General features: G+C 63.4%; 1 protein-coding gene across 25 annotated transcripts in view; it reads left to right on the forward strand.

Moving 5' to 3' along the window:
- NCOR2 (nuclear receptor corepressor 2) overlaps positions 1-14,750 on the forward strand; it is a 217,027-nt gene that overhangs the window by 191,006 nt on the left and 11,271 nt on the right. For 17 of the 25 annotated variants that reach the window (XM_047827206.1, XM_047827205.1, XM_047827207.1 and 14 more), the window contains 10 exons: positions 2,994-3,144; positions 5,433-5,573; positions 5,854-5,940; positions 6,554-6,849; positions 8,317-8,671; positions 9,807-10,028; positions 10,442-10,693; positions 11,458-11,610; positions 11,736-11,891; positions 11,981-12,194. In XM_047827206.1, coding sequence (XP_047683162.1) covers positions 2,994-3,144; positions 5,433-5,573; positions 5,854-5,940; positions 6,554-6,849; positions 8,317-8,671; positions 9,807-10,028; positions 10,442-10,693; positions 11,458-11,610; positions 11,736-11,891; positions 11,981-12,194 — 2,027 coding nt within the window. The remainder of the gene's footprint in view (positions 1-2,993; positions 3,145-5,432; positions 5,574-5,853; positions 5,941-6,553; positions 6,850-8,316; positions 8,672-9,806; positions 10,029-10,441; positions 10,694-11,457; positions 11,611-11,735; positions 11,892-11,980; positions 12,195-14,750) is intronic. The other 8 variants (XM_047827214.1, XM_047827221.1, XM_047827222.1 and 5 more) reach the window with 1 other exon arrangement.

Raw genomic sequence — 14,750 nt, forward strand, 5'->3', positions numbered from 1 at the left:
AGGGCCGCGGTGCCTGGAGCAGGGAGGGGGGGCCACCTTCAGGCTGTTCGTGGACAGGTGCTCTGCACTGTGGCCGAGCCGGCCCCCACCCCTGGGGGGAGTCGGTCACGAGGCCCTCCTGTGATGCAGATGGGGGCGGGGGGGCGGGGCTCTGTTCTCCACCTGACCAAGGCCGGGGGCTCCCTGTGCATCCGGGACACATTGAACCCTCTCCTCCCTGGCCAGTGAGCACGAAGTGTGGCACCACCGGCTCCCGGGGTCCTAGGCTCCCCGGGCTTTATTTTCCTTCCTTCCGCCCAGGTCCAGACAAGATGCTTTATGCTGGCACAGAGCCCATGCTAGGATAGCCCATTTTATAGATGAGAAGACTGAAGCCCAGAGATTAAAGCTGAGGTCACATGGCTAGTGAGCAGCGGACCCGGGGTTTCGTGCCCAGCCGCGTCCGGCCCTCGAACACGGTGCCGGAGAACGAGGAGCCAGAACACACGTGTGGGCGTTCCCCTAAGTACACGCGCAGACACGCTCGCATCCAGGACACAGGCACGGACACACACGGCGGGACAGGCGGGCGCACAGACGGGCTCGCGCGACACCCCCCGCCCCACCCACACGCACGTTAGAGGCGCCGCGTCCCGCCATAGGCTGGGCGGCAGTGAGGCGTTTTCGACCCCGGTGGCCTCAGATCGGACCACAGAGGGGAAGGAAAGCTGTAGGTTTTGAAATAACAGGCTTCGGGAGGCGGCCTCGCTGAGTGCAAAGAACGAGCACCCGGGGCAAAAGTCAGGCCGGGGTGTTCAGGTCCCCGCTCTGCCACCCACTCACTCGAGCAGGGGACGGCCCCTCCTGACTCGGTTTCCCCCCTGGGGAAAAGCACTCCTCCCGGAGTCTTTCTCAAGGGGCCGGTTGTGATTAAAGGTCGAATTCCGGGTCCCCTCGGAGCCCACCTGCCCCGGGTTTCCCGGCAGCTGTGACCCACGCCGTCTCGGTCACTCACACCCCGTCGGCTGTTTTTCGCAGAGGGTGACAGCTGCCAGAACTCGTGGGAGTCAGACGCTCCCACGGCCTCGCTTCCGGGTGGCGGCGGGGAAACCCGGCACAGACCACAGGCACGCGCCCGCGCCCGTGAACCCAGCGGGCGTGACGCCCCTTCGCAGGCTGGAGGAGGCCCCGGCGCGCTGTCCTCCCTGGGGCTCCTCCCGCCCCCGGGAGCGAAGTTCGCTGGGGTCCGCTCCGGGAGGCTGCAGGCTCCCGTCCCCGAAACAGGCCGTAGGCAAACAGTCTCCCCGCCCGCACTGGTTCGCCCCGTGTGTCGTCCCCAGGGGCGGCGTCCGCAGCCCTTCGCGTCCCGTCCTCTGCTGAAGCCCGGACCGCCTTCGGTGCCTCCAGCAGAGCCCCTTCCCACCATCTGTTGTGGTGTCTGCTCAGCCACTGCTTTGCCCGAGAGGGGCCCGGTCACAGGCCCGGTTCTGATGGTGCCCGCCCCCACCCGGCTAAGGGCTGTGCTGGCAGCAGCCGCCTCTGGAGGAGCCTGTCCTGACAGCTTGGCCCTGTTGGGCGCCCCGGGTGGGACGCCCAGTTATCCCCCAGCTCTACCACGCTGCGCACAGATGCTTCCCGGGGGCCGGGAGACCCCGGCCAGAGCCTTTGCTGGGGGAAGCCTGGGGAGGTCGTCCGCATCGAGAGCGTCCTCCTGTCCCCTCCTCGCAACGCAGGGCCTGCAGGAAAAGCCCAGCACGTGCCCTTAGCCCGCAGGGGGGGATGTGTCTCAGCAGACGAGTTTCTCTGGGGCCGCTCGGGGCTCGTTGGTCCGGGGCTTGGCACTCAGTAGGACCCCCACACCTGTGAAATGGCTCCAGTAATCTTAGGAAAAGGAGGAAAGAGACGTCTCGATTTAGGGCGAGCTTGTCTGTGTCAAGCGCCTTTGAGAATTACAGATGCAGAGGTTGTTCCCGTTTTGTGGACGTACAGACTGAGGTTCAGAGAGGCAAAGTGACTTGACCCAGGCCACCTGGCAACTCGTTTGTACAGCTGCTGTTTGACATCCAACAGTCTGACCCGGTTGGGGGTCAGTACCTGATCCCCATGCTCCTGTTCTTGGAGGTTGCCCAGGGCAGGATGGCACTCCCTGTGGCTGTCTTCTCTCTGCTTGGATACCTCCCTTCGTGGAGAGCTCACTCTACGGCCGTGGTTCTCCTTTGTGGGCAGCTCTGCCTCCCAGGGGACGTTGGGCAACGTCTGGGGACATCTCGGATTGTTACGCCTTGGAGAGGGGCAGATCGGGGAGGCTCGGTGCTGTTCTGGCATCTAGCGGATAGATACTGAGGGTCCTGCTACGCATCTCACACACCCAGGACACTGGCCCCACGCGTCATAGTGCTGGGGTTGACAGACCCTGCTTTGGGAAACCGGGGTGCCTGGCCCACGGTCACAGGCACAGTACAGGGGCAGGATCTCAGCACCCCCATTAGTTACTGTCGGTGCTTAACACGTCAGGGCTCTGAGAAAGTAAAACCCATACAGTTCAGGTTGGAACACAGACGCCAGGGCCGGACGACCTGGGTTCCAATCCCAGCCCTGCCCCTCCTTAGCTGGTGACCCCGGGTGAAGTCACCTAACCGCTCAGTGCCTCAGTTTCCCCGTCTGAAATAGGCATCACGACCGTGCCTGCCTTAGGATTATTGCCAGGGTTAAACGAGTTAGTAGGTAGAGGGGGCTCCGGATGGTTTCCGTTCCGCGGCGGGCGCTCAGTAAGCACACTTAGGATTCACCTTCCTGATGTGGTGCTGTTCCGCCGGGCTTTGTCTCCGCCTTGGGAGCAGCACGTGGATGCACACACGTGTGCGCTGGTGGACCCAGCACGTGTGTGCATGCGCCTGTGTGTGCGCTGGGAGGGCACACGTGTGTGCACGCTGGGCGCGCCCGCGTCGTGCCCGCCGAGCCCGAGGGACCCCCGTGTGGAGCCTGCCGGGGGCTCACCCGCTCCGTGCCCGCAGGGCACCCCGGCCGACGTCCTGTACAAAGGCACCATCACCAGGATCATCGGCGAGGACAGCCCGAGTCGTCTGGACCGCAGCCGGGAGGACAGCCTGCCTAAGGGCCACGTCATCTACGAGGGCAAGAAGGGCCACGTCCTGTCCTACGAGGGTGAGTCCTGTTGTTAACAGCCCCGAGGAGCTGGCGGGGCGGCCTGGGGCCAGCCAGGCCCTCGGCCTTCCTTCCCGTCCGTGGGAGTCTATCAGTGCTGGGAAAGAACCTTGAGACGGAGGGCCGAGGGGGGCGCTGGAGGAAAGTGGGGCCACGTGGTATTTTTGGGGAGCCCCGCGGATGCAGCCCCCCGCTCAGAGAGCTCTCAGGACACCACGTGAGATGCAGATTGTGAGTGCCGGAAACCTACCCCTCCAGCCCTGCCCACCAGACCCCAGGCTGTGGTGTTTCTAGAGCTGCTCAAGAGAGGAGGGTCCAGAAAAACGTGGTGGGGGTAAAAAGGCAGCCAGATGCCTTCGGAAAACAGATCTGGGGAGTTGGTGCCCTCCCTGAGTGGTCGAGACCCAGGGAGAAACCTTTCATCCCCATTTTCCGGATGTACAGTCACAGCGGTCCTTCTCTCTGGCCACCCTCTGGCCCCTCGAGAGACCGGGAGGCTTGGGATCGGGGGAGCAGGGTGTTTGGCCCATTGAGGTGGCTCCACCGGGAGCCGGGCCTGGGTGACAGCATGAAGCGTGACCAGAGAGGTGGTGACCCTCCTGTCCCTGCAGGATGCAAGCCAGCAGCGGGTGAGGGCTGGTCTCCCTTTTACCTCCGCTCAGTTCTTTACAGTTTAGGAAACTAAAGGCTGTGGCCAGCCTTGCCAGAGCGGAGCGGGGAAACTGAGGCCAGAGAGCGGAAGCCTGGCAGTTCTGGCCAACACTGAGCTCTGATCGGCAGCACACGGGGGGCCAGCGGGAGGTGATGGCCAGAGTGACCCTCCACCTCCCCTTGCCTCCGCCCCCTCTCCCCTTCTGGGTTCAGGGCCCACAGCCAAGGCAGCCTGCACGGGGGCACTTGGGGGTACAGAGCCGGGATATGAGGTTCCTGGCGGCCTCGGGCACCCAGGGCGGTGGAGCAGAGCGCAGCTGACGGGTGCCCCTGTCAGCACCGAGCACTCACCTCTGCTCAGTCCCTGGCACTGCAGGGCCCTAAATTATTTCTCCTCTGGCGAGCGGGCATCTCTGTTCCTCTGTGCCTGCTTCTGCCTGTGCCCGCCCGCCCCCTCGGTGCTGGCCAGGGGTGGAGGTGGTGCCGTGTGGCCGCGGGACGGGCCATCGGCTGCGTATTTGGGGCCAGCGTCAGCGTGTGGCTGAGGGTCTGGGGAGGGGCTGAGGGGGGCCTGGGGTCGAGGTGTGTGGGCCAGGAGGGACCGGTTCTTGAGCCCCTGTGGCTCTCGAGTGGTCATGTGCAGAATGCGGGCACACGAGGCCTTCGAGTCCCTGACGTGCTTCCTGGAGCTGCGTGGCGAGTGAGGGCGGCGGGCCGGGTGGCAGGGGGCGGGGACGGGCCCCCCGGCAGCCCGGACGGCGACTGTGGTGCGACAGTGGTGGACGTCGCCCCGTGTGGATGGGAGGCCACCAGCTCACTGCTGATCTGTCCTTTTATATCACGTACTTTTTTCCCATTTTGGTCTGAAACCACCGTGTTCAAACATCAGCGATTAATTCTCAAGAAAAGCAGCCCAGTATGTCTGCAGGCCACCGGCCTGTAGCCTCTGGAGCGGACTCCGTGTAGGAACAGGGGGCAGAGCTTGTTCTCGGGGGGAGGGGGGCGGCCTGGGGCCGTGGGGAGCTTACTTCCGACACCCCGGCCTCGGCCGCCCTGAGGGGGAGAGGCTGTGGGCGGGGCTCCAGCCTGCCGGGCGAGGCCGGGCCTCTGTCTTCTCAGACCCCGGGCCTGTCTGGGGGGCCCCTCTGGGCTTCTCCCGGCTTAGCAAGGCCACATGTGCCACGGCCAGCCCTCCCAGATTGTACACTCTCCCCACGTGGACTCGTAAGGCGCGTCCACGCTTGTACACACGTGTGCACAAGGACACAGGCAGACAGGTACATTTGCGCGCACGGCCTCGCTTCATTCTTGGCGTGCGTGTGTACGTGCACACGCCCATACGTGCACACACAAATGGTTGCACGCTGCTGCTGGATCTCTGTTCACACACGCGTGTGCGCTGCTGTTCGTGTCCCAAGCCGGCACCCGTGTGAGGACGTGTTTGCGTGCACAGCCACGTGGCCACGTGTGGCCGAAGGCACGCCCCTGTGACGGTGGGTCGGGGCTCAGGCCCTGGCAGGACTGCCCGCTGGGGTTCCCCACGAGGCTCAGCCGGGCCCTGTGGCGGGGCCGCGTCTCCTGTCCCCGGGCCCTGTGGGCCGCCAGCCCCCCCGCCACGAGCGCGGTCTGCTTTCCAGGTGGCATATCTGTGTCCCAGTGCTCCAAGGAGGACGGCAGGAGCAGCTCCGGACCCCCGCACGAGACGGCCGCCCCCAAGCGCACCTACGACATGATGGAGGGCCGCGTCAGCAGGGCCATCTCCTCTGCCGGCATCGAAGGTGGGCACCGGGACCTGGGGTTGGGGGGGGGGGGGGGGGGGGGGCTTCCCAACTCGGTGCCTTAGAGCGCCCCCTGGAGGGAGGGTGGGGATGGTTGGCCCGATTTTCCGGAGAGGAAACCTGGGGCTGGGGTTGGCTGAGGGTCGGTCTGGAGGCGGTGACGGCCCCCCCCCCCCCGCCCCCGAGAGGGTCCGGTGCCAGCGCCCCCGCCATCATCTTGGGGACTGCTTTCAAGTGGCCCCGGGACCCACGTAACCCTGATGCGGTTGCCCCCCTCCAGGTCTCATGGGCCGGGCCATCCCGCCGGAGCGACACAGCCCCCACCACCTCAAGGAGCAGCACCACATCCGAGGCTCCATCACACAAGGTGCCAGCCGCCCACCGCCCCCACGGCGTCCGGCCGCCCGCTGCCCTCAGGGCAGCTCTAACGAGCGCTCAGAGGTTTCCCTCCGGACGGGCGGGGGCGGGGAGCCGTGCACGGGCACGGGCTGAAACGGAGAGCAGGGACCCTTGCTCCTTAGAAACGTGGAGGGAAAGCAGATTACCAGCCGCCGCCCTGCCCTCGCTAGGTTTACTGAGCCTCTGTTTCGTGCTCGGTACTCACCACGTGCCGCTTCGGTGCTGTCGTGTGAGGCTGGCGTTACCGCTTACTGGCACTCACCGGCAGCTTCCGTTCTCACGTCGCCCACGTTGTCTCGGCTGGTCGGTGGCCAGCCACCTGCTACGGGCCCCATCCCGTGCTTTCCGTCTGCGGTATCTCACTGAACGTGCGTGACTCGGTGAGGGGTTTCGATTAGTAGTCCTGTTCTGTATGTGGAGAGACTGAGGCTCGGAGGCTCGTGTGCTCAAGGCCACACGGCGAGTGCGGATTAGAAGCCAGGTCGTCTGGCTCCAGAATCACTGGAGGGCGGAGACCCCAGGGTAGGACGGGGCATGGTGGGGCGCAGAGCCGAGGGCCAGCGCCCTGTCCTCCTCGGCAGGGATCCCGCGGTCCTACGTGGAGGCCCAGGAAGACTACCTCCGTCGGGAGGCCAAGCTCCTGAAACGCGAGGGCACGCCGCCACCGCCCCCGCCCCCACGGGACCTGGCCGAGGCCTACAAGGCCCGGCCCCTGGAGGCGCTGGGCCCCCTGAAGCTGAAGCCGGCCCACGAGGGGCTGGTGGCGACGGTGAAGGAGGCCGGCCGCTCCATCCACGAGATTCCCCGGGAAGAGTTGCGGCGCACGCCCGAGCTGCCCCTGGCCCCGCGGCCGCTCAAGGAGGGCTCCATCACGCAGGTAACGAGCCGGCTGGGCAGGACAGCCACTTCCCTGGCCTCTACAAATGGGGAAACCGAGGCTCGCCTCAGTGGGTACCTTGCCCGAGATTACACAGCTGCTCACCGCTGACCCTTTGCCGTGTGCGTTCCACATTCTGTGCTGAGGGCTTTATATCCGTGACCTCATTGAATTGTATTTACGCCCTGTGGGGTCTGTAGCCATTATCCCCGTTCTTCAGCTGGAAGGACTGAGGCCCAGAGAGCCCAGGCAGCCCGCTACGGTCCCCGAGCTCACCGTGAAAACGAACGGCTGCTGCTGTCTGGGTTTTTGTTACAGGCCAGGTGCCCGCCGCCTGAGCACCTCGCGTCGTGCCCAGTTTAGCCCCTGCAGCCACGCTCTGAGGGTCTCATTTTATCGGTGCGTAAATGGAGGCTCAGAGACGTGAAGTGACTTGCCCAGGGTCACACAGCAAGTCAGTGGCAGTTGGTGAAACCCAGATGTTCCTAAACTGCAACGTCTTTGCTTCTCGGCGTCCCGTTTCCCCCACCAGCCTGCTGCACCCCTGCGGCCCCGGCTGCCCAGGGGGCCCCAGCCCAGTAGGGCACGATCAGCTCCTGTTGTGCAAGGAGCCGGTAGTGGAAACCACCGTCCCTTCCCGTGGTCAGAGGTGGCCGGACGGAAGGAGGACGGACGGTGGGAACCGTCCCTGGGGCCTGCGTGGCCATGAGGCAGACGGGGCTGGGAAGGGTATCCCGGGAGGGCGACCCAGCTTCCCTTGGGGGGAAGGTGCCCGATGCCCGGAGAAGCAGTGGGGACGGTAGCCACCGCCAGGGGCCTGGGTGAGACTTGCCCGTGGACCCCAGAGGAAGGCCAGTCTGACTCTACAGTATCCTCGTTAGAAGCAGGGTATCTCTTTCCCTTTCTTACGGAAGTGACGAAAACGTTCGTGAGTAGACCCAGGGTTCTGTTGCTTACAGACGCCGGCCCCCGCTGTACCCCGGGTTCCCAAGGCTGTGTCAACAGAGCGGGGGGCTTCTCCGGGGCGGCCAGCCTGCACTGTGGTCCATGACCCCCTGTTTATTCAGCTGCCCCTTCTGGCCGGAGAGCAAACAGACCTCAGCCCTGACCTCTGAGCCTTGGGCACCAGGCGGTGGGACTGGGTTTTGCTGCTGAATTTCCTGGAGTGACCTCGAGTGGGCCGGCGGGGGGAGGGGGTCCCAGACCAGTGGGAGGAGTGGGGGTGTCGAGGCTCCAGGGGCCGACGGAGGGTCCCCGCTTGCTCCGGGCATGGCTGGCCTGTGAGCTTGGTGGCCCTGGGGCCAGGACAGGGATGGACAGGGCGGTGACCCGTGCGTTCATCTCAGGCTCAGCAAAGCCCTTCGTCCCCCTGCCCCTGGAGGCGTGAGCCGTCGCTCCTGCTTCGTGGCCGAGAAACTGAGGCTCAGGGGCGTCCTGCGGCCGGTGCTCACACCCCTGTCTCCCCAGGGCACCCCGCTCAAGTATGACACCGGCCCGTCCTCCGCCGGCTCCAAAAAGCATGACGTGCGCTCCATCATCGGCAGCCCCGGCCGCACGTTCCCGCCCGTGCACCCGCTGGACGTGATGGCCGACGCCCGGGCGCTGGAGCGCGCCTGCTACGAGGAGAGCCTGAAGGGCCGGCCGGGGGCAGCCGGCAGCTCGGGGGGCTCCATCACCCGGGGGGCCCCGGTCATCGTGCCTGAGCTGGGCAAGCCGCGCCAAAGCCCCCTGGCCTACGAGGAGCACGGGGCGCCCTTCGCCGGCCACCTCCCACGCGGCTCGCCGGTGACCACGCGGGAGCCCACCCCACGCCTGCAGGAGGGTACGTGGGGGGTGGGGGGGTGGGGTGCGGGCACCGGGTGGGCTCCTGCCTCGGGGGACTGCCTCCCCACCCACCCTCAGCTTAGGCTAGAAGCCAGGGGCACCCTCGGGCCGGCGCGTACTTCCCACCTGCCGGGCCTGTGGCTTCTGCCCCCAAAGTACACTTCGATTTCTCTTCGTCTCCCTGCCACCCCCAGACCACCGTGATTCCCCACCTGGGGGACCACCGCAACTCCCCTCCTGTCCTGCTGTATCCTGCGTCCCAGATGCAGCCAGAGCCGTCCTTTGAAACGTTCACATCCCGTCACGCCACTCTAACGCTTAAATCTTTCTAGTGATTCCTCACTGCATTTAGGGGAGAAAAAAAAATCCACCTTTTAGCCACGGCCGTGAGCAGCCCGTAGGACCTGGCCCGGTGCACTCGGCACGTCACGGTCACCACATTCCTTTATCCACCACAGGCCGGGCCAGCGGGTTTCCTCCTCTGTTCCTGAGTGTGCGCGGGGCCTTTGCACCTGCTCTCCCCGCTGCCTGAAGCCTCCCCCACGTGCAGAGTGTTACCTAAGTGGCTTCTTTTTGTCCTTCGGGTCTCTGTTCAAATGTCACATTCTTGGGAAGGCTTTTATGACCCTCCCCCACTATTCTGGTCACATTCTGTCACATTTTGAACGTCCCCCGGAGCGTTGATCTCGCGGAGATTTTCGCTTGAAGACTAGTGGGTCGCTTCTCTCCAGCATTAAGTGCGCCACGTCGGTGTGGTTTCCTGCCTGTTGTGTTGACGGGGCCAGCTGCATTTCTTACGACAGTGCTTGGCCTGTAATAGAGGCTCCATAAATATTTTCGATTGCTTGAATAAAGGAAGGAAGGAACAAATGAACAAAAGAACAAATAAATGAAAGCGTGAATGAACGAGTTTTTTAAAAAAGAACACAAACACAGCAGCAAATGGGTAAATGAAACAACACAGGAACCGGAGGCAAAGAGACAGGTGAAGGAGGAGGTCTGGTCCTTGCGTCCCCGAGAGCCGCCCCCCTCAAGTGGCCTCCCCTGAATGCTGGCCCCGGCGGCCCCCGTGTTGGGGGCTGTGACAGCGGTGGCACAGAGGTCCAACGCCACCCCTTGGCCTGTCCCCACAGGCAGCCTCTCATCTAGCAAGGCATCCCAGGACCGGAAGCTGACGTCCACGCCCCGGGAGATCGCCAAGTCCCCCCACAGCGCCGTGCCTGAGCACCACCCCCACCCCATCTCGCCCTATGAACACCTGCTTCGGGGCGTGAGCGGTGTGGACCTGTACCGCGGCCACATCCCCCTGGCCTTCGATCCCACCTCCATACCCCGCGGGATCCCTCTCGATGCAGGTGATTGTCTGGGACCCATAGACCCCCACGGCACGGGGCCGGGGACCTCGTCCGTGTCAGCCCCAGTTTCCTGTGGAACTTATCAGTGCCTTTAAAATTGCAAACGTATCAAAAGAGGCCGCAGTGCCTGAGTGTTTCTCAAACGGACGTGGTCTGAAAATCTGTTTAAAAGGATGCATCCCTCGGGGATCTTAGCGGTCTACGCTGTGGATGCCCTTTAGGGGAACTTCGATCCAAAGAACGTTATCGATAAAAAGTACCCCACGTCGTCTTGGGGAGCCAAGGTTTTTCTGCGCGTAGCCCCTCAGTTCTGGGTTGTGGCCGGTGTTTGGGGGAGGCCGTCGGGTGCGCGGGCCGGGGGTGGAACGACGGGCGGGTGAGCCAGCCTGACCTCGCTCCCCTTCTCCCCACAGCCGCGGCCTATTACCTGCCCCGACACCTGGCCCCCAACCCCACCTACCCGCACCTGTACCCACCTTACCTCATCCGCGGCTACCCCGACACGGCGGCGCTGGAGAACCGCCAGACAATCATCAACGACTACATCACCTCGCAGCAGATGCACCACAACGCGGCGACCGCCATGGCCCAGCGGGCCGACATGCTGAGGGGCCTCTCGCCCCGCGAATCCTCTCTGGCACTCAACTATGCCGCTGGCCCTCGAGGTGGGTGGGGAGGGCACTTCCAGGCAAGGGGGTGGGTGGGTGGACACCATTCCGCGCCCCCGGAACCGGCCCCGTCCCTCGTCCGCCCGGCCCCCTCGGGAGTGCGAAGGACGCGGGTGTTCTCGCTGAGGCCGTGGGGTGCGGTCACCTTAGAGGCCTGGGCGGTGGAACAGCCTTGAGAACGCACGCGGACCTGGCGCGGGGTTGAGAGTTGTGTGGGCCGCCAGCGTGGGGGTGGGCGTGTGTCTGATAGCGTGTGTGTTCCAGATGCACACGCAGGAGGTGAGCGCGTGCCTGTGCGAACTCTCTGTAGAGGGGGGTCCTCGGCCTGACCAAAAGAGATCAAAATACGAGGCTGTGAATTTCTGGCTCCCTCGACTCACAAACAGCCTGTGGCTGCTTTGTGAGTGCGTTCAAGTCGTCCTCTGGAAACATTTCTGGAAGGTTCTTTTCAACAACCAAGTACCAGTTAGGGTCCGTTTGGAAAAAGTAGTCACGCTAGGTGTTTCAGGCAGTGGGGACTGAATACAGGGAGCTGACCGGAGCGGGTGGGAGGCTGGAACAACGGAAAGGGCCAGCCAAGTGCGCGGGGATGCCCACCACAGGGCACGCCCGCCTCTGGGGTTTGGAGGTCAAAGGAGGTGGGACTGGGAGAGCCTGGCATCCAGAAGAGGGGCCCGAGGGGACCGGTGCAGAACCAGGAGGGGGCGCCCGGCCCCTCCGGCCCTTTGCCCACAACCCCCCGGCCCCACCTCCTCCCGCAGGCATCATCGACCTGTCCCAAGTGCCACACCTCCCCGTGCTGGTGCCCCCGACCCCGGGCACACCGGCCGCCGCCGCCATGGACCGCCTTGCCTACCTCCCCACAGCGCCCCAGCACTTCAGCAGCCGGCTCAGCAGCTCCCCGCTCTCCCCAGGTAACACCCCTGCCCCGTCCCATCCACCCCCCAGGTAACACCCCTCCCCTGTCCCATCCACCCCAGAGGACAGGCCCCGGCCCTCCCTGAGCGCTGGGCTGAACCACAGGACTTCTGGTCTCCAGGGGGTCCCACTCACTTGACGAAACCCGCCACCACCTCGTCGTCCGAGAGGGAGCGGGAGCGCGACCGGGAGCGCGACCGGGAGCGTGACCGGGAGCGCGAGAAGCCGGTCCTCACGTCCGCCACCACCGTGGAGCACGCGCCCATCTGGAGACCTGGTAGGGCGGCGGAAGTCCCTGTCCCGGCCTCTGGGGGTCCTCATGGGCCACGCGACCTGTCCCCTGACCCCGCAGCCTGTCCCTGCCAGGTACGGAGCAGAGCAGCGGCGGCAGCGGCGGCGGAGGGGGTGGGGGCGGCAGCGGCAGTGGCCGCCCCACCCCCCACTCCCACCAGCACTCGCCCATGTCACCCCGGGCCCAGGACACCGTCCAGCAGAGACCCAGCGTGCTGCACAACACGGGCATGAAGGGCATCCTCACCTCCGTGGAGCCCAGCACGCCCACGGTCCTGAGGTGGGCCAGGTTGGCACAAGGGAGGGGACGGGCGGGCGGGCCGTGGGTGCAAAAGCGCACTGGTGGGAGAGAGACGGGAAGGAGAATGATGGGTGGGAGAGTAGGGAGATGGGTGGTGGGTAAATGAATAGGAGGTAGGACGGCAGATGGACAGGTGGGTGAATGGATGATGCATGGGTAGGTGGAGGGAAGGGCAGGTGAAGGTGACAGATGGGTGAGTATTTGGGAGGGAAATGGATAGGTGATTGGGTTGGGATGGGCACGTGGAGACAGAAATGGATAGGTGGGTGGGTGGTGTGTGGATGGTGACTGGGCTAGATGAGTGGGTAGTTGGGTGGATGGAAGGGTGGTTGGGTTAGACAGGTGAGTGAATGGACGGATGGAGCTGGATGAATAGATGGGTGGATGGGTAACTGAATAGATGTGGGTTGAGTGAGATAGGTGAGTAGGTGGATGGATGGATGGATGGATGAGTAGGTAGGTGGAAGCATGGGTAGAGGGTAAGTTGGGTGAGTGGGTGGATGAGTAGGTGGATGGATGGATGGATGGATGGATGGATGGATGGATGGATGGATGGTGAGTTGGGTGAGTGGGTGGATGGTGAGTTGGATGAATGGATGGATGAGTAGGTAGGTGGACGAATGGGTAGATGGTGAGTTGGGTGAGTGGGTGGATGAACAGGTGGATGGATGGATGGTAGATGGTGAGTTGGGTGGGTGGGTGGATGAGTAAGTAGATGGATGGATGGGTAGATGGTGAGTTGGATGAATGGATGGATGAGTAGGTAGGTGGAAGCACGGGTAGATGGTGAGTTGGGTGAGTGGGTGGATGAGTAGATGGATGGATGGATGGATGGATGGATGGATGGATGGATGGTGAGTTGGGTGAGTGGGCAGATGGTGAGTTGGACAAATAGATGGATGAGTAGGTAGGTGGAAGGATGGGTAGATGGTGAGTTGGGTGGGTGGGTAGGTGAGTAAGTGGCTGGCTGGCTGGCTGGCTGGATGGATGGATGGATGGATGGTGAGTTGGATGAATGGATGGATGAGTAGGTAGGTGGAAGGATGGGTAGATGGTGAGTTGGGTGGGTGGGTGCCTGGTTGGGTGGGCAGGTGGATGAGTAGGTGAGTAGGTTGTCAGGTTCAGGGATAGTCTGTGGAAAGGAGACGGACACGTAAGAGGGGGCTGTGGGAAGAGACTCTTCTGGTCCTCCCCAGACTTGGGAGAGGTGTCCCTCTTGCCTGGACAAAACCTAGGGGTTCTGTTAAGATGAGAGAGGCTCTTTAGGCCATGTGTGCCCCCCCCAGAGTCAAGTCACTCTCATAAGGGGGCCCAGGTCAGGTCCCTTCTGATGACACCCACCCCCAGGACTGCGGGCAGAGCTGCCTGATGCGAGGGGGTGGGGGCTCCGTACTCCTCCCTGCCCAGAGTCCTGTTTGGAGGCAGGCGTTTCTTCCGAGGTAAAGCTTCTATTCATACGAGTACCGCCCCCGCCATTTGGCTGTTCTAAGTCATACCCACCCCCCAACCACAGTTCCAGTTGGGAAAAATGACAACCCCGTTTCCCAGAAGCACTGGCTTTGTCCTCACTGACTCAACTACTCAGCAGCTACACGAAGCGGGAGCACCTGGCTGCTTAGAGCAAGATCATGGCTCAGCACAAAGTGGTTTGTGCACACTGGCAACAAGCCAGTTAGAAACTGTCATGCGGGCATCGAGCCTTTCCCTCTGGCAGCTGGAGCGAGGGTCAGCAAAGGGCAGGGCACCGCCTCGTGGCATCACTGGGCTTGACGGAGAGGCCACAGGGCTGGAGTCGGGCCAGTTCACATCCAAGCCTCAGTGTCCTGATCTGCAAAGTGGGGATAATTACATTTACCCCGTGAAGATCAGAGTGTACATTTGTGCATTCCTTCTCCCCAGCCGGTCCCCCTGGGGCTTACGGCCTAGACCGTAGCAGTTGGGGAAGGCTTCTTGGAGGAAGAGGCAAGTGACCCTCAAGAGGAGGAAGGCCGGGGCGGAGTTCCGGAGAGCCTTGCTGTTCTCCCACAGTTCTCTAACCGCCCACGCCGCCTACCCTCGGGGCCTTTGCCCCTGTTTTTCCAACTCCTCACGTAGCTGTGGTGCGTGCATTTCCTCGAGCGCCCCCAGCAGACCCTCGCCCACCTGCCAGCTCGAGAGTCTCCTCCCATTCTCCGTCACCCTGACTTGTCGTTGACCGGTTCCCAGGCTCTGGGCGTGGGTAACTTCTCTGTTAACTTGTATATAGTCTGCTCAACCGGAACGTAAGGCGATTTTGTCTGGTTCATTCGCTGCCGTATCCTTCAAGGTCTAGAACACTGTCTAGAACAGTGCCTGACAACGTACTAGGTGTTTAGTAAGAAGTCTTGGAACGACGGACTGAATGAATGAATACGTGAGTGAGCGAGTGAGTGAAGGCATGTGGGGTGGGTAAGGCCATGTCGGGAGGGCGGGTTCATTCTGCGAGCAGTGGGGACTCATCAGGGTGCTGGAGTGAGGGAGTGGCCCCGCCTCGGCCTCCTGGGCCCCTAGTGGGGGCACTGCTCC

Source organism: Prionailurus viverrinus, chromosome D3 (assembly GCF_022837055.1).
Source record: "Prionailurus viverrinus isolate Anna chromosome D3, UM_Priviv_1.0, whole genome shotgun sequence".
In the NCBI taxonomy this organism is placed as follows: Eukaryota; Metazoa; Chordata; class Mammalia; order Carnivora; family Felidae; genus Prionailurus; species Prionailurus viverrinus.